This window comes from Bombina bombina, chromosome 4 (assembly GCF_027579735.1).
Source record: "Bombina bombina isolate aBomBom1 chromosome 4, aBomBom1.pri, whole genome shotgun sequence".
NCBI lineage: Eukaryota > Metazoa > Chordata > Amphibia > Anura > Bombinatoridae > Bombina > Bombina bombina.
In genome coordinates this window covers 597,136,023-597,162,352 of record NC_069502.1, presented here as the reverse complement: position 1 = coordinate 597,162,352, position 26,330 = coordinate 597,136,023, and the positions used below count along the sequence as shown (strand labels likewise).

The 26,330-nt window shown below is 36.8% G+C and overlaps 1 protein-coding gene across 1 annotated transcript in view; it reads right to left on the bottom strand.

The window, feature by feature from the left end:
- GRIK2 (glutamate ionotropic receptor kainate type subunit 2) overlaps window positions 1-26,330 on the bottom strand; it is a 1,179,562-nt gene that overhangs the window by 672,248 nt on the left and 480,984 nt on the right. Inside the window, exon 5 of the mRNA XM_053710578.1 lies at window positions 1,797-1,850. Coding sequence (XP_053566553.1) covers window positions 1,797-1,850 — 54 coding nt within the window. The remainder of the gene's footprint in view (window positions 1-1,796; window positions 1,851-26,330) is intronic.

Genomic DNA, 26,330 nt, shown 5'->3' with positions numbered 1-26,330 from the left:
TTAAAAAGGAGAGTCTAGTCAAAATTAAACTTTCATGATTCAGATAGGGCATATAATTTAAACAATTTTCCAATTTACTTTTATAATCAAATTTGCTTTGTTCTCTTGGTATTTTTTAGTTGAAAGCTAAACCTAGTTAGGCTCATATGCTAATTTCCAAGCTCTTGAAGACCGCCTCTTATCTTATCATGTGTGCCATATAGATAAAATTGTGCTCACGCCCATTGGGTTACTTATGAGAGGGCACTGACTGGCTAAAATGCAAGTCTCTTAAAATAACTGAAATAAGGGGGCAGTTTGGATACAAGGTAATCACAGAGGTAAAAAAGTATTAATATAACTGTGTTGGTTATGCAAAAACTGGGGAATATGTGATAAAGGGATTATCTATCTTTATAAACAATAACAATTCTGAAGTAGACTGTCCCTTTAATATTGAATTTACTAACTCCTTATATAAAATATATGAAGAGATTTTAATTGGTTTGTTAAAATAGTGAATTTAAATTTATTGGAGTTTAAAATTCTTGAAACTTGTGCAACTTCTTATGTATATGCCCTATTATTCAATTGGTTAATATTTGCCAAGTTAAGAGCATTATCATTAAGGGCTAGATTTATCAAAGGCTAGGCGAACTCTGTATGTTCTTCACCTGTAACTGCGCCCCAGCTTGCCTCCGGAGAGCTGCACATGTGCGCCTAAATTTATCAAAAAAATAGACGTAACTTTGCGCAGACGAGCTGGGGCATAATAATGATAAATTGCGCCTGGCGGAAAAAGCATTTACTCCCTATTTGTCACAGTACATCCCTATAAATATTTGCGCTGCCATGTTTTGATTATTAAAAAAACATTTTTTAGGTAACTATTTCGCTAATATTTATATTATATAATGTTTCTGTGCTGTTTGTGCCATATGTTGACACAAAAATAAAATATATCAATATATCGATACATATATATAAAACTTTTGGTACCATATGCGCCTGTGGAAGCGCAAATTACTGGGAATAACAGTATCTTCTTTGCGCTGAACTTTTGAAAAATTAGTTAAAAGAGTAAAGTACTGCATCACAAGATGTAAAACCATGTATTATAATGGTGTTTGACTCTGTCTGTATGGCGAAATATACAACACGCAATTACAGCCAGAATTATCGGTGCAAAGCAATGATGAATAAGCAACTGGGCGTATTTGTAGGTCGGGCTGTTAAATTACGCCTATTACTAATGTATATTGGTGCACTCGGGAACGCGCCTGTGCGCCTAGGCGAAGGAAGTGGAGTGCGAAGAAGTTTCTTACAGATTTGCGCAATTATAGGCGCAGAGTGCTTTGATAAATATGAGGATCCGTTTGTATGCGTTATTTTGGACGATATTACAGGAGAATGGCTTTGATAAATCTAGCCCTATATATGTCAGTGTTTCTCAATTCCATTCCTTAGGGCACACTACTTGTCCAGATTTTAAGAATAACTGAACTAGAGCACAGGTGAAATAATAACCTGCTGTAGCCTAGAGTAATCCTAAAAACATCTTGCCTCTCAGATTGAATTAAGAAACACTAATATGTTTCATGAGACGTGCACCCAGTCCAGTCTCCTTTGCAGTCCACTTGCAAGTTGTTTTAAACATTTTTTTATGGAGGCGACAATTAGCTAACGTACCCTCACAGGTGCTGTAAACATGTTTTCAGGCAAACGTTCTCCATTTTGTGAATAGCATTTGCTGTTTTCTGTGCAGGAGTGAATGTCACTTTTTACATTTCTAATTAATTAAATATAAGTACACTTACCAGTGTTGTAAAAATATAATGATAATATTCTGTCATCATTCCCATTGCCAATGCCTGCAAAACGGAATAAAAATAAATTAATCAATCTTACCATTTTCTTTTGTATGTATGTTCTTATGCTTTAGCAGCAGAGTTTTAAAAGCTGTCCCTTTAAGCCAGTAAACAATAAATATTTAGCATGAAAAATTTGTTTTTCTAGTTTCAGTTTAAAGAAACAGTAAATAATTTGAGAGTTTCCTATAACATGTTTAATTATGTGTAGTAAAACAAGTTTGCAATATATTTTTTGTTAATTATTTTGCCTACTTTTCCTGTAATTGAAACCTGAAAAGTTATGAGTTTTACAATTCTGACAAACAGAGCAGGGTTCACAAACCTAACCCTGCCACATACCAGTCCCTATTGGCTTATGGAGATATTATCATCTGCCCGCATTTAACATTACACAATCTGCTGATTGTGCAATGCTGCCCCCAGCTTGTGCACTATCAATCATGTGCAAAAGAGGGCTGTCAGTCATCTCAATCCGATCAAGATGATTGCAATTTGCCACCTAACGTATTGTGGACAGGTTGAATAGCAGCAAGCTTATTATTACACAGTGTTTACTGTCCCTTTAAATTTAAACAACATTTACTTAATCCTTCTATATAAAAATATTTGAACATGTTTAAAGGTCCCCATTTATGTATTTATGATAGGAAAATACCAAATCCATTTAAAGGGTTATCAACTTTATTTATACATATGCCAATTATATATCAGTGGTCATGGAATGAATATGTTAAAAACATTAAAACTGAACTGTATATTTCTTAGCAGTCCAATAATACACACATTGGAAATCCTCTTCAGCAGGGTTCTATTGTTACATTCTTTAAGACCCACTAACAGTCCTGATTTTAAGAATATCTGAACTAGAGCACATGTGAAATAATCTGCTGTTGAGGACTATGATAACCAGCTTGGAACTCCTGAAAATCTGTTCTGCATCTGGATCCCAAAGACTGAAGACTGAAATATCAAATGACTTGTTTCTGTATTTATCTAAGCAGTCACTGTGTAGTATGTAACATGGTAAATCAAGCAAAGCTTACTTAAAGGATGTAAAACACAAACAATTTATTTTGTGATTCAGACAGAACATAACATTTAAAAAAAAAGTTTCCAATTGACTTCTTTTATCAAATTTTCTTCGTTCCCATGATATTCTTTGTTAAAGAGATACCTAAGTAGGCATCTGGAGCACTACATCACAGGAAATAGTGCTGTCATCTAGTGCTCTTGCAAATGGATAAAATTCTTGCAAAACTGCTGCCCTATAATGCTCCAGAATTGGGCCAGCTCCTAAGCATATTTCCCTGCTTTTCAACAAAAAATACCAAGAGAACAATGAAAATGTTATTATAGAAGTAAACTATCATGTCTTTTTAAGTATGCTTTAAATAAGTATGCAGTCTTTACTTCAGTATACAGGAAAGGGTGGAGAAAGTACCGTTTGTTGAAGAAAGTTACTGAATAAGTCTAATGAATAAATAATTTGTGTTTAATAAAATATATTTTAAGGCTTTCATTTTCTGTTAAATGCCAATTTAAAGGGACATTAAACAGCTGTGAAAAGCGCTGCAGGTACAAAAGGGAAAATGACAGCATTGCAAATAGTAACCATGCTACTGCAGTGATACTCAGCAGTTTAATATCCCATTAATTCAAATCTAATGAACTAAAAAATAAGCATATTTTAATTAAATTAATCTATATTGGTGACAATAAAATTGTAATAGATAATAAAACTGTTGCATCTCAATATAGAAATAAGCAAATCACTGCTGGAAATAAGGACAATAATGCATCTTAAAAAGAAATATATTTTTTTTACATTAAGTTAATGTCAATGATTCATCATATAATGATTCCATCTTCCTTTACACATATCTAATGCACTATTGATTTGACAGGATTTGAAAAATTTACCAACTGAAACCTTTTTAGCAGCTGTTAAAAGTGATAATTGTTCTGCAACAAAGTTCTTTAAAAGTTGTTGAAAATACATCTTTTATATATGAGTTTACATTTAACTGTGAAAATCTTCCCAACGGAATTAAAATTCACAAATTTCAAAACCAATTTAATATAAAACAATACTGAAACTGTTCAAAGACAATTAAATAAAATATTTATCTTTTAGTTTTATTATAGACTAATCAATAGAGAAATGGAAATGACAAAATTCCTAATCTTATATGTGTATAAGATTATTGATTGAAGGGACAATGCAGTCCTTTTTTTTTTTTCTTTGTTCTATATGAAAAAGAAAAAAAACTCATATATTTTATTTTCGTACAGGTTATTTTTTTTCGTTTGAAAACCACATAATCCTGTCATGAATAAACAAACATGTTATTGTCAGAATTGCAGAGACTTGTTTCTTACCACCAACAGAGATGCTGGACCTTATCAGCTGGTAAATATTTGTAGGAAGTTGCTATAATAGATACTGCTGTATACGTTTTAACTTAAAAAATTTTTAAAAAAAGATCAACCTAATAAAATGCAGCTCTTTCACAGGTGTGGTAAGAAATGTATGATGAAAATATTTTATCACAAACTTGGGCAAAATGGAAGATACACAGCACTAAGACTGGTGCTTCCAAACCTTTCTGATACCTCAGGGACTTTGGTTGCACAAAGGCAGAGGTTGGCTGCACAAGCTGTTACTTGTGCAATCAAAAATGGGGTTTTCAGTTGTTGCCTTCTCACCCCAAAGATGGTGAACATGTTCCCTGGTTGTAAGCCTTGTTCATCTGCTGTTTGGTAAATGGGGGCCTGTGTATCCATCTGTATTGACCAATAACGAAGCCTAAGCCTCAAGATAGAGAAAGTGCGCTAACAAGCTAAAAGTATACACACTACATTAAAAGATATTTAAATTTATTAAATGAAATAGACAAATTACATAAAACATATATAGAAATTAGCGGTAGGGACGTCTCCCTTGTATAAAAAATCAGTAGTCCGTGCAAATATTTGCAAATAGCAGCTAACAATTAATAGGATGTAAATAAATGTTAAAAAACAATCATAATCTTAAATGTATGGCATAACACTGATAATAATCATAAAAGCAAGGATTATTAATAAAAACAAGCACCAAGTTCAGAAATATAATCACAGTGCAGATGGCCGTGTGCAAATGAGCATCAATATTGTAGCATTACGGCTTGAATTCGTAACAAATTGGTGCCACAAACAGATACAATGTACTGTACCGTGAGTCAAGAGGGTACTCGGAGGGTGTTACCGAGGAAAGGAAATCTTACGGTCAAAGCTTGGACCTCGGCTGTAGTGACTGCCGTTCCTGGAAGATAGAAGTGTACAGACCTCTGCACATGTGAGTCGGCGTCTGACGTCACAAACTTCCGCTCTTCTCAGGTAATGGATTGTCGTTCCAGCAGCGTGAGAAAGAAAACAGCTGATTGCTGTGTGCTGATGAAAACTTGCTGCAAGAGCAGATTTAACTGCTGTAGATGTATCCGTTGTTCCAATAAACTGGTAGGGCACAAGTTATCCCTTACCTTGGGATATACAAAGATACTGGTAACCCGGGTTAAAGTTGCAGTACAAGCTGTACTGAGATATCCCTTAGTGTTTCAAAGATACAATGTCACAGTGTCACATATGCAAGCGACGTGTTTCGCCCTCCCTTGGGCTTTATCAAGATGCATGTGACAGATAACTGAGAGCCTTTTAAAGTGATCCATTCAATTGTAATTGGTTAATGCATTCAGTTGTAAAGGTAACACCCTCCAGGTGGTTAAGGTGGTATCTTCATTACTTCTCCCTTTGAGATCTCTTTCCTTTAGTTGCTAGGTAACACCCTCTATGCAATTAAGGTGGTATATCCTTGGTGAATCATTATGGATTTTATGTGCTTGTTGATAACAAATTATATATTAAAAACATTAAATATAAAAAAGCTGTCTGTGCATTACATAAACAATAACGACTGTATTGTAACAAAAAACCATACTGGTTTTGTGAGTTGTTCATTCTGAATATAATTATAAGCTAAGAGAAATTTTCTTATATATTATTAGGCACTCCCTTGAGCGAACATATATGCTATAAAAATATATTTACATTATGTCAAGAAGATATCTTATAAATAAGTGAATGAATATATAGATGAAAGTAAATGAACAATATAAAAAATGTGAACCTATCAAAATAATTGAAAGTATGTAAAGTGCCTGTGCATGTGAATAAAAAGTGCTACTGAACAGATTTATTCAAATAAAAATGGGGAAAGGTCCAATTCTGAGTTGAGGCCTTTTGGAAATAAAGTGTCGTATTTATAAATCAATTCAGCTTCTTGTATTAAGAGTGATTTCTCTGTGTTACCTCCTCCTTTCCTCGGTAACACCCTCCGAGTACCCTCTTGACTCACGGTACAGTACATTGTATCTGTTTGTGGCACCAATTTGTTACGAATTCAAGCCGTAATGCTACAATATTGATGCTCATTTGCACACGGCCATCTGCACTGTGATTATATTTCTGAACTTGGTGCTTGTTTTTATTAATAATCCTTGCTTTTATGATTATTATCAGTGTTATGCCATACATTTAAGATTATGATTGTTTTTTAACATTTATTTACATCCTATTAATTGTTAGCTGCTATTTGCAAATATTTGCACGGACTACTGATTTTTTATACAAGGGAGACGTCCCTACCGCTAATTTCTATATATGTTTTTATGTAATTTGTCTATTTCATTTAATAAATTTAAATATCTTTTAATGTGGTGTGTATACTTTTAGCTTGTTAGCGCACTTTCTCTATCTTGAGGCTTAGGCTTCGTTATTGGTCATTTCCTTGTGTCTGATACAAGCAGAGATTGTATCTTTAGAGTAAGTGTTTAGCAATGCCATACTTAGCGCGCACCAATCCACTTTTTTAAATTTATCTATCCATCTGTATTGCAGTTTGCATTAATTACATGAGTTGATTACATTTGGCCATGAATGTCCACAGAAAAGTTGACCAGTAAAACATTCTTAAGACAGGTTGCTTTCTTGTACATTTTTGGCATTGCAAAACATTGTAAATTGCAAAATATTCTAATTTAATGACCATTTTTAAATTAAAAGGACACTAAACCCACATTTTTTATTTCACGATTCAGATAGAGCATGCAATTGTAAGCAACTTTCTAATTTAACCCTATTATCAATTTTTCTTCATTCTCTTTCTATCTTTATTTAAAAAGCAGGAATGTGATGAACAGGAGCCAGCCCATTTTTGGTTGAGAACCTGGGTTATGCTTGCTTATTGGTGGGTAAATGTAAGCCTCCAATACGCTGAACCTAAAATGGGCTGTAAGATTTACATTCCTGTTTTTAAAATAAAGATAGCAAGAGAATGAAGAAAATCTGATAATAGGAGTAAATTAGGAAGTTGCTTAAAATGTCATGCTCTATCTGAATCGCAAAAGAAAAAAATTGGGTTTAGTATCAATTTTATTAAAATTACTTATATGCAAATATTTTGCCACACTGTGCTTATTTGCTGATATAAACTATGCATCAATAAAATGACTTTAATTAATGTCACTTTATTAATGAGCTTTTGCTAATCATACTTTTAAACCATAAAAAAGGAAATCTTTTTCAGAAGAATGCAGTCAAAATAAGAGGGGGGAAAGGGATTATGGTTTACTCGTTTGAGATTGAAATTAAAAAATTAAAAGGGCATTCATTTCGAAATTCAGTCACACAGAAAATATTAATTTAACACTTATCCAATACACATTCTATATTTAGTTTGGCCACTTTTCTTGTTATTTACTTTTGAAAACTGAGTAATTTCTATTCGCCCTACATTGCATACTACATACTTAAAGGGATATTGAACCCAAAAAAATATATATTATTTTTTATTCAGACAGAGTATACAATTTTAAAAAAGTTTCCAATTTACTTCTATTATCAAATTTGCTTCATCCCTATGGTATTATTTGTTGAAGAGATAACTAGGCAGGTGTTTGTTGTTTGGAGCAATATATGTCATCTAGTACTTCTGCAAATGGATAACATTCTTGTAAAACTGCTTCCATATAGTGTGTCAGAGCTTACATCCAGACTGCTCTTGAGCTTATGTCCAGCTTTTCATCAAAAGATACAAAAGGATCAAATAAACTTTGATAATAGAAGTAAACCAGAAAGTTGTTTAAAAGTGTATGCTCTGTCTGAATCATGAAATAAAAAATTGGAGTTTCATATCCTATTAAAGGACCATTATAGCCGAAACATGACATTATTATTTGTTAGAGAAAGTCATTTTGGGTTGTGCAACAAGCACTGCTGTTTGGATCAGTGGCAGTTTCTGCTCTGAACCCTAAGTACTCTGCCGGTCCCAGAGCAATACTTCTAATGTGTGTTTAGTCCCTTTGTGGGGGTTAAATAAATAGTGGTGGCAGGTTACTAATCTTAAAATCATTAGCTGTAATGAATCAATTAGAACATGTCTTTTTTCACTATAATGGCCCTTTGAAAATATGGTTGACAATGATCATTTAGATTAGAGCACAAGATCATATACAGTGGGGCAAAAAAGCATTTAGTCAGCCACCAATTCTGCAAGTTCTCCCACTTAAGAAGATGAGAGAGGCCTGTAATTTTCACCATAGGTGTACCTCAACTATGAGAGACAAAATGTGGAAACAAATCCATACAATCACATTGTCTGATTTGGAAAGAATTTATATGCAAATTATGGTGGAAAATAAGTATTTGGTCAAAAGTTCATCTCAATACTTTGTTATATATCCTTTGTTAGCAATGACAGAGGTCAAACGTTTTCTGTACGTCTTCACAAGGTTGTCACACACTGTTGCTGGTATGTTGGCCCATTCCTGCATGCAGATCTCCTCTAGAGCAGTGATGTTTTGGGGCTGTCGCTGGGCAACACGGACTTTCAACTCCCTCCAAAGGTTTTCTATTGGGTTGAGATCTGGAGACTGGCTAGGCCACTCCAGGACCTTGAAATGCTTCTTACAAAGCCACTCCTTTGTTGCCCGGGCGGTGTGTTTGGGATCATTGTCATGCTGAAAGATCCAGCCACGTTTCATCATCAATGCCCTTGCTGATGGAAGGAGGTTTGCACTCAAAATCTCACGATACATGGCCCCATTCATTCTTTCATGTGCACGGATCAGTCGTCCTGTTCCCTTTGCAGAGAAACAGCCCCAAAGCATGATGTTGCCACCCCCATGTTTTACAGTAGGTATTCTTTGGTTGCAACTCAGCATTCTCTCTCCTACAAACACAACGAGTTGTGTTTCTACCAAACAGTTCTACTTTGGTTTCATCTGACCATATGACATTCTCCCAATCCACTTCTGGATCATCCAAATGCTCTCTAGCATATTTCAGACAGGCCCAGACATGTACTGGCTTAAGCAGGGGGACACGTCTGGCACTGCAGGATCTGAGTCCCTGGCAGCGTAGTGTGTTACTGATGGTAACCTTTGTTATGTTGGTCCCAGCTCTCTGCAGGTCATTCACTAGGTCCCCCCGTGTGGTTCTGGGATGTTTGCTCACCATTCTTGTGATCATTTTGACCCCACGGGGTGAGATCTTGCGTAGAGCCCCAGATCGAGAGAGATTATCAGTGGTCTTGTATGTCTTCCATTTTCTAATTATTGCTCCCACAGTTGATTTCTTCACACCAAGCTGCTTGCCTATTGCAGATTCAGTCTTCCCAGTCTGGTGCAGGTCTACAATTTTGTTTCTGGTGTCCTTCGACAGCTCTTTGGTCTTCACCATAGTGGAGTTTGGAGTGTGACTGTTTGAGGTTGTGGACAGGTGTCTTTTATACTGATAACAAGTTCAAACAGGTGCCATTAATACCGGTAATGAGTGGAGGACAGAAGCGCCTCTTAAAGAAGAAGATACAGGTCTGTGAAAGCCAGAAATCTTGCTTGTTTGTAGGTGACCAAATACTTATTTTCCCCCATAATTTGCAAATAAATTCTTTCCAAATCAGTCAATGTGATTGCCTGGATTTTTTTCCACATTTTGTCTCTCGTAGTTGAGGTATACCTATGATGAAAATTACAGGCCTCTCTCATCTTCTTAAGTGGGAGAACTTGCACAATTGGTGGCTGACTAAATATTTTTTTGCCCCACTGTATAACTGCAATTATTGGACACAGCAAATGAGTCAAGATCAATCAAGGAATTTAGCTCTCAATTGTTCTGAGATATATTTGCTCTGACAGGTTATTGTGTATGCAGTGCTTTGCATATGCACTGCTTACATGGGCATTCATATGTTGTCTCTATATACACAATGGTCTCCATTTATCAAGCAGCATTTGCTGCTTTAGAGGCCCACTGGCCAGAAACTAAAGTTAAAAAGTAGCGGGCAGTAAGGGCGCTGCTCCTTAACTCGTCTGCTATCTAAAAGGTGGCGAATAGAAACTCTTCCTATACGATGCGATTAGGATGATGACAGCCCCTGCTAGCGGTCAATAGACCACCAGTGAGCAGGGGGCGGCATTGCACAAGCATTTCTACAGCGAATCATGTCCACTCAACATTTGATAAATGGAGCCCAATGTGTATAGCAGCGATCACACACTACAATCGAAACATCTGCATACAAAATAATTGATGTAAAAAAAAACGCTCATGTTGTTAGCAATATTTTCAATGCTTTTCCATGCAGGGTCATACCCGTTGAAAAGACTTGAGTATGATTATTTTTCCTCTGTGACCAGTTAGAAAAATATATTAAGACCTCTTAGATATTCTTGCAGAGAGCTTTAGATTATTGGGCCAACAGGGAGAATGAAACTTTTAGTTTAATGTTCCATTAATAAACTATGTTATGCATTTCTAAAAATTGACTTCAGTGTGCCCTTAATTGGGAAAAAAACATTAATTTAAGAACCTTATATTGGATAATACGTGTTGCAACATTTTATTTATGTCAGTAATCATTATGATCTAGTCAGGAGTTTGTAGTCACATCCAGTAGGTGTCTGAAGAAGAGCTCATGCAGGGAAGGATGACTGACTGATTTCATGTGCACTTCACACTATGGTTGTTTTAAATGAGAATATGTGCTGTCAAACCAACAAAATATTGCTGAGCATAGGATTCTTTCAATGTCAAGCTGGACTCTTTCAAAGTGATGTCAATTCAAGTATATCCCTGAGCAAAGCTGTATCTCTGTGTACTCTGTACAGTTACCATGGCAATTGTAGATATTATAATAATACTATCTCTAATAATACAAAATTGAGGAAAAAATGCATTAAACAATACTGTAAAAGGATCTGTTTTTAAGTATATCAAACTGTAAAAGTGTTACCTTTGTATGCCAGACTCCTGGTTTCAAATCCTAGCAACAAATTGTAAAGTGATATATTGCAAATCCCTTTTGAAAATAAAGAGTTAAATGTAAACTCTGGCACAGACAGAAAATGTATATTTTCAGACAGTGTTTCTTTCCTTTCACATTTTTGTTTTGTGAGATTCTTTCTTGACTATCTTTATTTTTACAAGAATAAAATACTTTTATAGAAACAATGAAGAAAAACTAGCTAGGGCATTGCAAAAGTGATGGAAATTTAAAGGGAGCAACTAGGAAGTGTTTTTGACAACTATGTAATTCTAATATATGTACCGATATATATTTGTGTAAAATACCATCAGATATTTAAATAGAAATATGTATTTATGAATAAATAGAATATATTCTTCTATGTGAAGAACATTGGAATGAGAAATATTCATATTTTCATGTTGGTTAGCACACTTGAGGACATGTGATCATGTTTGGGCGCGAGAACTGTGTTATTATTTTTCCCCCCACTTTTTTGCTCTATTGATTTCTATGGTGGGAATACATAATCGCGCGCAATATCATAAATTCAGCTTTTTACGCACGTCGGGTTAGCATGTGAGCAAAAATAGTTTACTTTCAAGTTGTAATATGAGCGCAACCCTAAGTGCACAAAAAGCTTACTTCTAGCATAGTTAACGCTCAAGAGCAGACATCCTCAAACATGGCCCTCCAGAGGTTTTGGAACTACATTTCCCATGATGAGCATCAAGGGAAATGTAGTTCCAAAACCTCTGGAGGGCCAAGTTTGAGGATGTCTGCTCAAGAGGGAGCATTAAATAGCGCTCTACTTGTAATCAGGCCCTTCATGGGATAATTAAGTTTAAGATTAATGTCTCTTTAAGTTAATTCAATCTCTGTAATGCTACCAAGGAAGTTACAGAGCCATGGTATATGTACTCTTCAGCCCATGAGCATTAGCAGAAATTATACAAAAAAATACTGTATTATTGGTTTAAATTTACAGTCAAACAAATTTTACCTTATATTGTTCAGGTAAATGTATTAAATTCTGCTCTTTCATATGATATGTTTGTAGTAAATATCCCTTTAACACCTACCCTCTTTGTAGATCTTGTGAACTGGAGCACAAACCCACTTCTATTTTATTAATAAACTGGGCATTAAACTCTAGTCATTTTATTGCAGTTAAAAAAATAGGGCTCAATAGAAAATCCGAAGGAAATCCAGTTATTATTATAGAAGTGTTAGAGGGGACAGAGCAGAACAAGCTGAAACAGCCATATAAAAAGTCAGATTATTAAAGGAACAGTACACTGTAAAATTGTTTTTATATGAATGTATTTTCAATGACTTGTTATACCAGCTGCAGAGTATAAACTTTATGAGAAATTGCATTTTTTGGTTTGTTTGTGTATATGAAGTAGCTGGTTTTGTGCTTTTAAACCATAGCCTATTACAATGGGTTGAGCTTCAGGTAATATCAGATCTCATTATGTTATCACTTTTATGTACACACACTTGCTTCCTTATCTTATATTTGTCTAGAAAACCAAAGCTCAATACTTAGAGAGAACAATGGAAAATTATAATTTTATTACTTAAAGGGACAGTCTACTCAAAATTAAACTTTCATGATTCAGATAGGGTGTGCAATTTTAAACAACTTTCCAATTGACTTTAATTATTAAATTTGCTTTGTTCCCTTGGTGGTATTTTTCAAAAGCTAAACCTAGTTAGGCTCAAACTGATTTCTAAACCGTTGAAAACCGCCTCTTAGCTCAGAGCATTTTGAAAGTTTTTCACAGTTAGACAGTACTAGTTCATGTGTGTCATATAGATAACATTGTGCTCTCTCCAGAGGAGTTATTTAGGAGTCTGCACTGATTGGCTTAACTGCATGTCTGTCAAAAGCACTGAGATAAGGGGGCAGTCTGCAGAGGCTAAGATACAAGGTAATCACAGAGGTAAAAAGTATATTAATATAACTGTGTTGGTTATGTAAAACTGGGGAATAGGTAATAAAGGGATCATCTATCTTTTTAAACAACAAAAATTCTGGTGTAGACTGTCCCTTTAACTATCATGCCCCCCACTGAGTGTGGAATCTCTTCTGCTGGCTGTGTTTACTTAAGCTATTCAATAGAACACACTCCAGAATAGACACTTTCAGTATAGGTTGGGATACCACAGGCTAAATCAGCTATTTTGAATGCCAAAATATGGGTAAAGGAGCTACTTGTAAACAATTTAAAACACTCCAGCAGGTAAAATGAATCATTGCAAACAATTTAAAGGGGGAAACATTTTGGGTGTGAACTGTCCCTTTAAATAAAAACCATGGTGAGATGTTGGATATATTCTTCAGAACAAGAATTTAGAGGTGAATATGTATATATATATATATATATATATATATATATATATATATATATATATATATATATATATATATATATATATATATACATATATATATAAAGTCTATGTTCTATAGCCTTCAACTAGTCATTTATAAACCTACTAAATTCCATTCACATGATTCCCTTACTTTTATACAATACTAACCCATATCAAAGTGTAAAAAAGCATTAGAGAGGATGAAAATATGTTGTCCCCTCAGGGGTCCCCTTTCAAATCTTTATCCTGCAGTATCCATCATTGTGGATTCTACTAAAAATCACCCCTAGTGATGGAGATGGGGACTGTTATAGAACTTTCTCCCCCTCTGATTAATTTAAATGAGGCTCATCATGTAAAATATGGATTTCTCCTCTTTTAAAGTCCACACCTCCTCTAAGTTTCAGGTCACCACTGTGGTAATCGTGAGCACCTGCCCATGTATACACCCATGCAGTGTTTGATGCAGGGAAGTGAAAACATTTATAGGTCCTATTTATTCCCATAAAACACACTTTACAACATTGCATATCTTACCTCAGTAGTGGCTGGTTAACAATAAACTATGGTTACGTATGGTGAGTAGTGGCTATAAAGGAATGTCTGTTCCCTAAAGACACCATGCAATGCATATACATACTATACACTTCACATAAAATAGAGGTATACCCATTTTCAAATTACTTTTTTTAAAATTCCTTTTTAGATAGCAGGTAATACAATCTCATAAATGTCATAAAATATCAATAACTAGGGGAGGCGGAGCGAACGGCTAACCAAGATGGCCGCACCTTACTAATGCTCTTATCACAAGCCGGGTGCTAAAAAGAATATACATGCCCTAATCAGCTAATTCATAAGTTTTGACTACACTGGCTTGCATATGAAAGTGAGCGGATCAAGAAAATACTTTCTGTCGTTCTGTTGGCAATTGCTCGTATAAGCGAGTGAAGAAGCAGCACAACACAGCGTGACAGGACTCTGAGCTACAAGCTGTGACGCAGCTTCATATCCAGCATCTTCAGTGCCCCATCGGCAAAGGATCGCATGAGTTGGGACAAGCTGTCTTCTCGGATAATTAAAGGACATAAGGGGTAAGCAATTATCACGCCACTACACCCCTATACCTGCCTAACATCCTTGCAGCCCACCGGAGAGCCAACTCCCGCTCCGGTTCACACTAACTTTACAGTACATAACAGAAGTTTTTGGGAGAGAGGTTGTACTCACATACCCCAAGGTGGATTCTGTAAGGGTACGATCATTTATAGGACTTGAAATAGACAGCAGCTGACACTTCATCACACCTTTATCAGACACCGGAGGGCTGAAGTTCCGCTCCGGCGCATATACTATTAAACACCAGCACTGTCGGAAGTGTCACTAACAAGGAAGCTGCATCCATCTCAAACATTAAAGTTTATCCTCATAAGCCACTATAAAGCTCACATCCTATACCCACAGATCTAACCTCAATAACAAGATCCTGAAATTGGCGGAACGAGTCGGAGTAGGATTTTTGTGAGACTGACTTGCTGACTTTATGCACTAATACATATATCAACAATTAAGGACATGGCTCATTCTCTGGATTAACTTTAGTTCTAACCCTGGTGTTGTCTCTTCTGCCCCTCCCTTATTAACCGGAGACCATCTATAACTGTGCCCAAATTACATTGCAACTGCATAGCAGGGATCCAATACTCGCTACCTTTGCTTACTGACTTTAATGGGAACTTGCTAATCCTTGACAAAAACACAGAAAGCCCCTCTCTCCATCCATTTCCCGCTGTTCACCATAGCAGCGGGTCATATCCTCATCCCCTTTGCCGGCATCGCCCAGTGAGGGCATCTCCCTCTGGAGAGTGGGGCAAATATATTATAACTTTATTATAATATAACTCTACTATACTACGGTATCTTCTGCAAATAGTGTCCCCTGCAACTTGGCCTATACCTCTGTTATCTCACTAAAATGTCGCAAAGAAGAGGGACAAAGAATGACAAACAACACAAAACATCTCAGAAATCCCAGGAAGACATGAATGCTTTTTTCAGGCAATCAGAGAAATTTAAGCAAAAACCTGGGCCCCCTCTTGCACCTTCTAGTAACACAGAGGACTTGGAGGACTCAGATATACCGAGAAGTCCATCTCCCACCATTCCTATGGCAGAGGCCGACTCGCCCATTACTTATAAAGCTATGGAAGACCTGATAAACCAGGTCAAATCTTGTATAAGAACTGAGTGCGCAGACCTTAAAAAAGAGATGGGCGATTTAGGCCGAAGAGTCGATTCCTTGGAGGAACACGAATATGTCATTGCCCAAAAGATGGCGGAATTATCCTCCAAAGTCAAATACCAACAGCAATATTCAATGGAACTAGAGGATAAACTGGATGACCTTGAAAACCGCACTAGACGCAATAACTTGCGGTTTCGAGGCATCCCCGAGTCTGTTCAAGGCGGCGAAATACAAGAGTTTCTACTAGGTCTTTTTGCTGAGATGACAGGCCCAGCTGAGGGTGAGCAATCTAATATTATCCTAGATAGAGCACATAGAGCTCTCCGCCCAAAACCAGCGGCTGACGCTCCGCCAAGGGACATCATTGTCCGTTTCCAAAATTATCAACAGTGGGAGGCGATTTATAATCAGGCCAGACAACAGCAAGCTATGGTTTACCAAAATACTCGTATACAAATATTCCAAGATTTGTCCGCAAGGACTCTACAAAAGAGAAGAGACTTCTCGACCCTGACCTCTCATTTGAGACAGCTAAAAGTTCCCTATAGATGGGGTTTTCCTACCTCAATAATTGCTACAAAAAATGGCATCCGCCACGAATGCAGATCAATTACGGAGGCCGAAAATTTCTGCACAACACTGGGCATCCCAACCCTGACCACAGAAGATAGACAACACATGCGTCACACTACTTCGGACCAGCTGGCCCCAAAGCCACAAAGGAGACCTCAGTCAGATAACCAAGCCAGCCAAGCTAAAAGACGACTAACGAACCCGACTAATTCAATAGAGGAAGACACACAACAACCTGGGTAAAACAGACATGTCTTTTCTTTCTGGCCTCAAATGTGCTAACGACATCTCTAAACCCAACTTATTCTGGAGAAGTTCACATGGTCCTGAGCTTTAAACATCCTGTCCACACCTGAAACTTCAAAGATCTAAAGGACTGTGGCAAGTATAAAAGACACTGTTATAATACTGTTATGAACTTACCTACTAACTCTCCTAATTATAAGGTTTGACTAGCCTAGTCTACAACTATCAGCCTAGACCACATCTTGTTTAGAACTTACAAAAAGACACTAATATACAGCCAAGGCTCTATACGTAAGCTGCGGCCCATTGTTTATGTTTTTTGTTTATTAAGCTTATACATATTGTTGAGTTAATTTGACTGTGTATTCTTTGTTTTAGACAGTTAAAAATTACTGAAGTAATATGCTCACGGATTTTGCTCTTAACTGCAACCAGCTTTAAGTGACATTTATTAAAACAAGAAATATTTGGGAAAATATGCAATGCCTGATATATAGATACTTTATAAATGGGTATATAGCGATAATTGATCCAAAACAAGCACCCGGCTTGTCCATTTGCCTTGATTGAATTTGCTCTTATAACTGTTACTGTTTTATTGTATTCTTCTTTTTTTCTTCTTCTTTATCATACGTTTTGTGTGTTTTTTTTTTTTGTAGCTTCTTTTTTCCTTGCTTCTCCTTTACTTATTCAACCTAAGACCACTCTCCCTTAATCCTTATTTGTCACCAGGGTATTGAGGTCTGACACATATCTCCTAACTCTTTACACTCCTCTCCTTTTCTCCCCCTCTCCCTATTACCTTACCCTTTCTATCCCTAGCCACACCCTCAATCCCCCCCAATCAGCACCCCGACAGGACACGAGTCAAACACATCTGCCTGTCCACCTCCTCTGCAGGAAACATCCTCTTTATTATCACCAATATCTAGCTCTTTGCACTTACCATGAACACACTGACAATAGCTAGTCAAAATGTGAAGGGGTTTCTCTCGGCAGAAAAACGCTCCATAGCTTTTTATGATTTCCATAAAAAAAACATAGATTTCATTATGACTCAGGAAACCCATTTCAAAAAACGCAACGAACCTACATTAGCCACCCGATATTATGATAAACATTTTTTTAGCTCAGGCCCAAATAGAAAAAATGGGGTATGCATCTCTGTTAAGAAGAATGTTCCTTTTGAACTTTTGCAGAAATACTCAGACACGGAAGGCAGACTTTTGATTCTTGTTGGGCTGTGTTACGGCCGACCGATCACCGTAGCCAATATATACACCCCTAACAGACCTACACCCTCCTTTTTCAGATCTGTAACTAACAAAATAATGGACATCTCCAAAAGCCCGATTATACTAGGCGGCGACTTTAATTTTACAATGACCCCGGCCTTGGACAACTCACAAGGCACATCATATCTCAGTAGCAACATACGAAAAACAAACTGTGCAACACTACACTCCATCTCACTATTTGACACTTGGAGGATAGTTCACCCTACACAAAAGGACTTCACCTTTTTTTCACACCCTAAGCACACATATTCACGCCTAGATTACCTAATGTGTGACCAATCTTTTCTTACCGACTTGACACAATCTCGCATTCTCCACACACCCTGGTCAGATCACAGTATGGTATTGTCCACCTTCCACTGGTCTACTAGACCCAAGAAACTCTCGAGTTGGAGACTAAACGACTCCCTTCTAACAAACCCAGAAATTCTAGAGGACCTGACCAAGGTGACAGACAAATATTTTCTAATAAATAGGCCTGACGATACATCTGCCGTGAATAATTGGGAGGCATACAAATGTTACATTAGAGGACACCTAATCAAGCATGCCACTAAACTACGGAAATTAAAATCTGCCCAATTTTCCCTTCTTACCTCCAACCTTCACCAAGCTGATATGGCTCATAAAACTGACCCGACTTCGGCTCAAAAACTCTCTGATCTAACACTAGCAAGAGATAATCTTAACAAATATTTAACCTTAAATGCACATCTAAGAGCACTCACCTCCAAAGCTAAATTCTACTCTGAAAGTAATAAAGCTGGTCGCCTTCTAGCCAGATCGCTTAAAAAAAAGAGACTCAACTCCTTTATTAGGTCTATCAGGCACCCCTCAGGGAACCTGATGAACAAAAATGAGGATATCGCTAACTCCTTTGCCTCTTATTATTCCAAACTATATAACCTTGACCCCCATATATCCCAAGAAAAGCTTTGCAACATTGATAACTATCTAAAAACACTAGAGACACCAAATCTCTCGGACGAGGACAGACAATCCCTCGACTCCCCTATAACGCTTCAGGAAATAGCACTTACCACTAAAGCCCTCCCAAATGGTAAATCCCCAGGCCCAGACGGCCTAACGGCCAAATTCTTCCAACTGCTCCAGAACCAATTAGGCCCACCACTACATACCCTGTACACCTCAATAGACAAAGGAGAATCGTTTTCCCAATCCCTACTAGAAGCCCTCATAACGGTCATACCAAAATCAGACAAGCCACTCGACCAACCAAGTAGTTATCGCCCAATCTCCCTCTTGAATGTAGATATAAAAATTTATGCGAAAATACTCGCTAACCGCCTGAACAATATCCTACCGAATTTGATACACCAAGACCAGGTTGGATTTGTCAGAGGTAGGGAAGCCAAAGACAACACAATTAGGGTACTAAACTCCTTACAGACCGCATATGAAGACAAAGTACCGCTCACCCTCTTATCAACAGATCCCGAGAAGGCGTTCGACAGGGTCAACTGGCACTTCATGTGGGGGGGCCTGTCGAAGTTTGGCTTCTCCACGACTTTTAAATCCCGAATCCAGGCCCTATACTCCAACCCACACGCAAGAGTCCAGATCAATGGTACAGCTTCCCAATCCTTCCCCATAACAAACGGAACCCGACAGGGTTGCCCGTTATCACCATTATTGTTCGCCATCACTATTGAGACTCTAGCTATAAAAATTAGGGAAAACCCTGACATACTCGGAGTACAATATAAACATATAAATCAAAAATGTTTGCTGTTCGCAGATGACGTAATCTTCACACTTCAATCCCCATCCACCTCCCTCCCGGCTTTGATCCATACACTGGACGAATACGGACGAGTATCTGATTTCTCCATAAATATGGAGAAGTCTGGAATTTTGACGCTAAACGTGCCCACTCAGGATGTAGAATTTATAAAAACCCATACGAGATTCAGTCTGAATAACAAACTTAAATACTTAGGTCTCTCACTCCCTAGCACTCATCAGGAACTCTTCCAATGTAACTATGCTAAACTTCAGCAATCAGTGCAGGCCCTTCTGGAGAGTTGGCATAAACAAAATCACCTGTCCTGGATGGGAAGAGTCAATACCGTTAAGATGATGATCATCCCGAAATACCTGTACCTTTTCCAAACATTACCAATGGCACTCCCCACTTCCTACCTTCAATCCCAACAAAGAATGATTAATTCATTTATTTGGTCCTATAAAAAACCTAGAATCCCCCAAGACACTTTATTTCTCACCAAAGAGGATGGTGGACTAAATGTCCCTCATCTCCTGAACTACTATAAGGCCGTTCATCTCACTAGAGTGATCTCCTGGACCCGCTACAATCCCCCACCTCCATGGGTGCAAATTGAATGTGCCTTGCTGAAAACTACAACCATGAGAGATCTCCCTTGGCTCCCCAAGCCCCATAGACCACCACAAGCGCACAAAAACTACTATATTAAGACCACTTTAAACATATGGGATCACTTAATTAAGCATAATAAAGGTATATCCACCCCTATCTCCCCGCTAACTCCTTTGCTAGGTAATCAGATATTTTTCCAACATACATCCTTTGTCCAGTCACACACCGCGACACACATGCAGAATCTGCCTATTTATACTCTACTAGACTCAGGAACACTCAAGGACAGAGCAACACTAATCAATGAATTTGGTTCTCCCTTTCACAATTGGTATTCATATTTCCAGATCCGACATGCACTCAATAACAGCATGTATAAACAAAATATACTCAGATCACTAACAATATTTGAACAGCTCTGCGCCAATTCTGAAATCCAGAAAAAGCTTCTCTCAACAAGCTATAAATTCCTCAGAGGGTCCTTTCCCCTACAGAGACCCTCCTTTCTAAGGAAATGGAACACAGAAATACGTGGTGATATTACAGACGAAGAGTGGGGATCATGCTTTAAAGCTACCCACTCTGCGTCTTCTTCATTACTCGTGGCAGAAACAAACTATAAAATAATATCTCGCTGGTATTTGACACCATCACGACTTAGATATATTTTTCCTACGGCGTCTCCCGCTTGCTGGAGACGTTGTGGAGGCACAGGTACTATGACTCACATATGGTGGGAATGCCCCCCATCTTGGACTTCTGGAACAGAGTTGAATCCACCATAAACAGAATTTTAGGCACAAACTTAACACTAGGCCCTAAACTTATCCTTCTCAATCATCTCCCGACACTTTACTGCTTATACCGCACAAAACTACTCCAGATCATGCTGACTGGTGCTAAAAGATTAATACCACGACTGTGGAAATCCCAAATAATCCCATCACACACAAATTGGATATCAGAAGTCAAACACATCTTGAATATGGAAAGACAATGTTATTGCTTCCTGGGTAAGCAGGACTTTTTCACAGACATGTTTTTTATTTGGGAACAGGGAACTTCTGCACTTACAAGTACTGCCCCTGTCCCTCCCGACTCATAAATATCCGGGGTTTCTCTTTGCAAATGCTTTCTTTTCAAGGACCATAACTATCTTAAATTATATATCTTCTATCATCAAATTTAGCCACGTGACACTTACTACTAAGCAAACTTAGCAACCCAGTGAGAGGCAGACACTCATATACCCCCCTTCCCTCCTCCACCCTTCCCCCTCCTTCTTCTCTCCACACCTCCACTATTCTTTCTTCTTTTCTCTTGATACAAAATGTATGACCCAAATACTCTCTTATATATGCTATTACTTTAAGAAATGTGTTTAAAAAAAAAAAAAAAAACTTGGGTAAGACATTATTGTCTATGTTATTTCGCATTCATACTTGTTGACCTTAGTCACTGATCAATCTGACTTGTGCAATTCTTAATGTATGCAAATATGTGAACCCAATAAAAAACTTTGAAAATTAAAAAATATCAATAACTAATGAAATTGACCACAGCAAGTGAATATAGTCACTACAATGGGGTAAGTGAATGAGGAGAGACTCCACTTTCAAAGAAGGGGGATCACATGTCCAGCTTTCTATCAACTAATGATGTTGACAGTGACTTCATTATAGCCCACCTCTATGTTGTTGAACCTTATGCAGTTCTATCGCCTATGTTGCTCCCACAATACACAGACAAACTTTAGACTCCTTATTTGAAAGCAATGATCTTTACCGTTCAAATGAGTGGCCCGGTGTATGGTCTGTCCAGCTGCCCAATGACTGTTATTGCCATAACATATAGCTCAAATTACTAGTTCCATTTAGGAGGTTCTGTTGATTCTTAAGAGGTCTTTAATTACTCCCCCATAAGACCCCTTATGTAAAAGAGTGGGGTCACACCATTCAAATATGTGGTTTTATGTCAATGTAATTGCCACTTGATTTTCATAGCAATAATGATCATCTGGCACCAACTACTAGCCTCATTTTCTTGTGCTGTTAAGGATAGATCCATGTTTCTCTGAGTTAATACAAAATGTAAGGATAACAATGAATAGAAGAAGCTAAATTACTGCAAATTAGATAATATTTTGTGAAATAATGTATAATGTGATCTTGGTTTGCACAAATAATTTATGTTTGGTGTGTTTTGTTTTTAATAATTTTGCTATACTCAGTGAATTTAGACAGTAGTAAGAACATGAATACATTGCCCTAATGGGATAAGCCAAAATCTGAATTTTGTGTAATTTTAAATATATATGTGTTTGTATTTAAGAATAAATAGAGCATATTATGCTATGGGAAGAACATTGGAATGTGAAATATTAATATTTCATGTCAGGTCAGAGCACTTGAGAAAACGCAATCAGGTTTCCACAACTTTTCATGCTCCATTGAAATCTATGGGGCAATACATTAACATGGTTGCAAGATCCCTAGTTCGTCTTTTTGCATGCATTGGGTTAGCCCTTGTGCGAAAACCTTTAACTTTCATCTTATAATACGCGCACTACCCAACACGAGCAAAGAGCTTATTTCAGCAGGGTTAAGGTGGAGCAGGAGTGATAAATAGCACTTCACTCGTAATCTAGCCATTAGTAAGCTTAATATTTTGATTATAATATATTTAATAAATATATTAATATTAACATATTAATAAATATACTGTCATACTATACTATACATATAGCATGTTTATATCAACACTCAAAGAAATCTCAAATATGATTTTGTTTTAAATTCATCTGAATACAAATGCACGTCTATTGAATATACTATAAAATTATTTAACGGAATCATTAATTTATAAAGTAACGCTGAGTCTCTCTTATAATACTGATTTTTTAAATAAAATTGTATGTATGTTAGCATCCTTCTAGTAGTATACCTGTAATTATTCCAGACATTCCAGTTTTTAAGTCCCTAGATAAACTTTGGTTCTTTTTTAAATTTTGCCAAGACATAAAGTTTTTGCCACCACTATGGCTCTGTGACTAAGAAGCTTTGAAAACTATTACTAATGGTTTAAATAATGCAAAGCATTGCAATAGTATAGCACTTAGGCCCAATATTCAAAGCATCAACAGACCATCTGGAAACTGCTTTGTTGGCCTTGTCGGCCTCGCAGTCCGATCGTCTGTCTAGATATTTTAAGAAAAGGGGTGTGTCCGAGCAATGCCGTGAGCAGCGATGTCTCTCCCCTAGTATACACGTACCATGTGACAGCCATCAGCCATTCACAAATGCATACACACTTATTCTTGCACATGCTCAGTAGGAGCTGGTGACTCAAAAAGTTTAAATATAAAAAGACTGTGCACATTTAGTTAATATAAGTAAATTGGAAAGTTGTTTAAAATGGCATGCTCTATCTGATTAATGAAAGTTTAATTTTGATTGAGTGTCCCTTTAAATATAATTAAAATAAATATAAATAAAATTACTATCATTACCTAAATAATTCCTATTTAAAACTAAATACTTCTGTCAGAAGTAAAGGGTTTTCGTAATGTGAGCCACACCTAGGTGTGGGCCACACTGGAGGCGCAAAAAATATTAACACCTGTACGAGATAAGCTGCTGGAGTAAACAAGAGAGTGTGATCACACTACCCTTGCAGGTGATCACACCGTATAGGTATAAAAAGAAACAAAGTGGAGTTAACTACACAGCGCTAATCCCACAAATATCTAGTGTACTATTTACATACACCTCGTGTGACAATGTTATAGCATAAATGTATCAAACAATGATTCCTACAGAGAGCGCATTGCTACGATGTTTTGCTATAATTATTAGAAAGTAATTTATACGCTTATGATTTGTTAGCTATTATCTCAGTGTTACAGTTTCTGTAGTATAAAGAATTTAAAGTTCAAAATATGCTGAAGAAATCTTAAAACAGCAGTAGTATTCTGTCTTCCAATTCAACGTTCAATAATGCAGACATAGAATGGCAACAATCCCAAATGGCCTCACGGGCTACTCACATTAGGTGACCTCAATCGTATGAGGTAAGGAACAGGCGTTTTGGATGTATTAGAATTCTGCGCTGATCCTCTGGTAGCAGACTTGTGATCCTGTGCGTTGTTTCAGATAGAATTATGGTTCATCAATTGGAGCCACAGCGCGAGGTATCTTTCAAATTTCTTCCCTCCTCAGGATCACCAATGCTGATGTCGGCAACAGTTCTTTGCCTCTTTAATAACTCCCAACAAATCCGGCTGTGAACAGCTGCCTTTAGTACAAGAATCACATTGGAGTTATTAAAGAGGCAAAGAACTGTTGCCGACATCAGCATTGGTGATCCTGAGGAGGGAAGAAATTTGAAAGATACCTCTCACTGTGGCTCCAATTGATGAACCATAATTCTATCTGAAACAACGCACAGGATCACAAGCCTGCTACCAGAGGATCAGCGCAGAATTCTAATACATCCAAAACGCCTGTTCCTTACCTCATACGATTGAGGTCACCTAATGTGAGTAGCCCGTGAGGCCATTTGGGATTGTTGCCATTCTATGTCTGCATTATTGAACGTTGAATTGGAAGACAGAATACTACTGCTGTTTTAAGATTTCTTCAGCATATTTTGAACTTTAAATTCTTTATACTACAGAAACTGTAACACTGAGATAATAGCTAACAAATCATAAGCGTATAAATTACTTTCTAATAATTATAGCAAAACATCGTAGCAATGCGCTCTCTGTAGGAATCATTGTTTGATACATTTATGCTATAACATTGTCACACGAGGTGTATGTAAATAGTACACTAGATATTTGTGGGATTAGCGCTGTGTAGTTAACTCCACTTTGTTTCTTTTTAAAACTAAATACTTACCTGTAAAATAAACCCTAAGCTAGCTACAATATAACTAATAGTTACATTGTAGCTAACTAGGTAGAATAGTTACTAAATAGTTATTAACTAATTTATAACTACCTAGCTAAAATAAATACAAATTGACCTGTAAAATAAAACCTAACCTAAGTTACACTAACACCTAACCTGACCCTACAATTAAAAAAATTTCCTAAATTAAATAAAATTAACTAAATTCAATAAAATTAGCTAAATTACAAAAAAAAAACATTAACCCCCTGAAGATCCACTTACAGTTTTGAAGATCCGACATCCATCCTCAACAAAGCTGGGAGAAGTCCTCATCGAAGCGGCAAGAAGACCTCAATGAAGCCGTGGGAAGTCTTCATGCAAGCCGAGAAAAGTGGTCCTCTAGATGGGCAGAATTCTTCATCCAGACGGCATCTTCTATCTTCATCCATCCGGCGCGGAGCGGGTCCATCTTCAAGACATCCGACGCGGAGCATCCTCTTCCAACGACGACTACCCGACGAATGAAGGTACCTTTAAGTGACATCATCCAAGATGGTGTCCCTTAGATTCTGATTGGCTGATAGAATTCTATCAGCCAATCAGAATTAAGGTTGAAAAAATCCTATTGGCTGATGCAATCAGCCAATAGGATTGAACTTCAATCCTATTGGCTGATCCAATCAGCCAATAGGATTGAGCTCACATTCTATTGGCTGTTCCAATCAGGTATAATTAGTTTAATGATCTTGTTATTTGTTTTTTATTTTCTGTAATTTAGTGTTTTGTTATATTTAATTTAGCTAATTTTATTGAATTTAGTTAATTGTATTTAATTTAGGGAATTTATGTAATTGTAGTGTTAGGTGTTAGTGTAACTTAGGTTAGGTTTTATTTTACAGGTAAATTTGTATTTATTTTAGCTAGGTAGTTAGTAAATAGTTAATAACTATTTAGTAACTATTCTACCTAGTTAAAATAAATACAAACTTGCCTGTAAAATAAAATTAAAATAAAAAATAAGATAGCTACTAGTTATATTGTAGCTAGCTTATGGTTTATTTTACAGGTAAATATTTAGTTTTAAATAGGAATTATTTAGTTATTAATAGTAGGTTTTATTTAGATTTATTTTAATTATATTT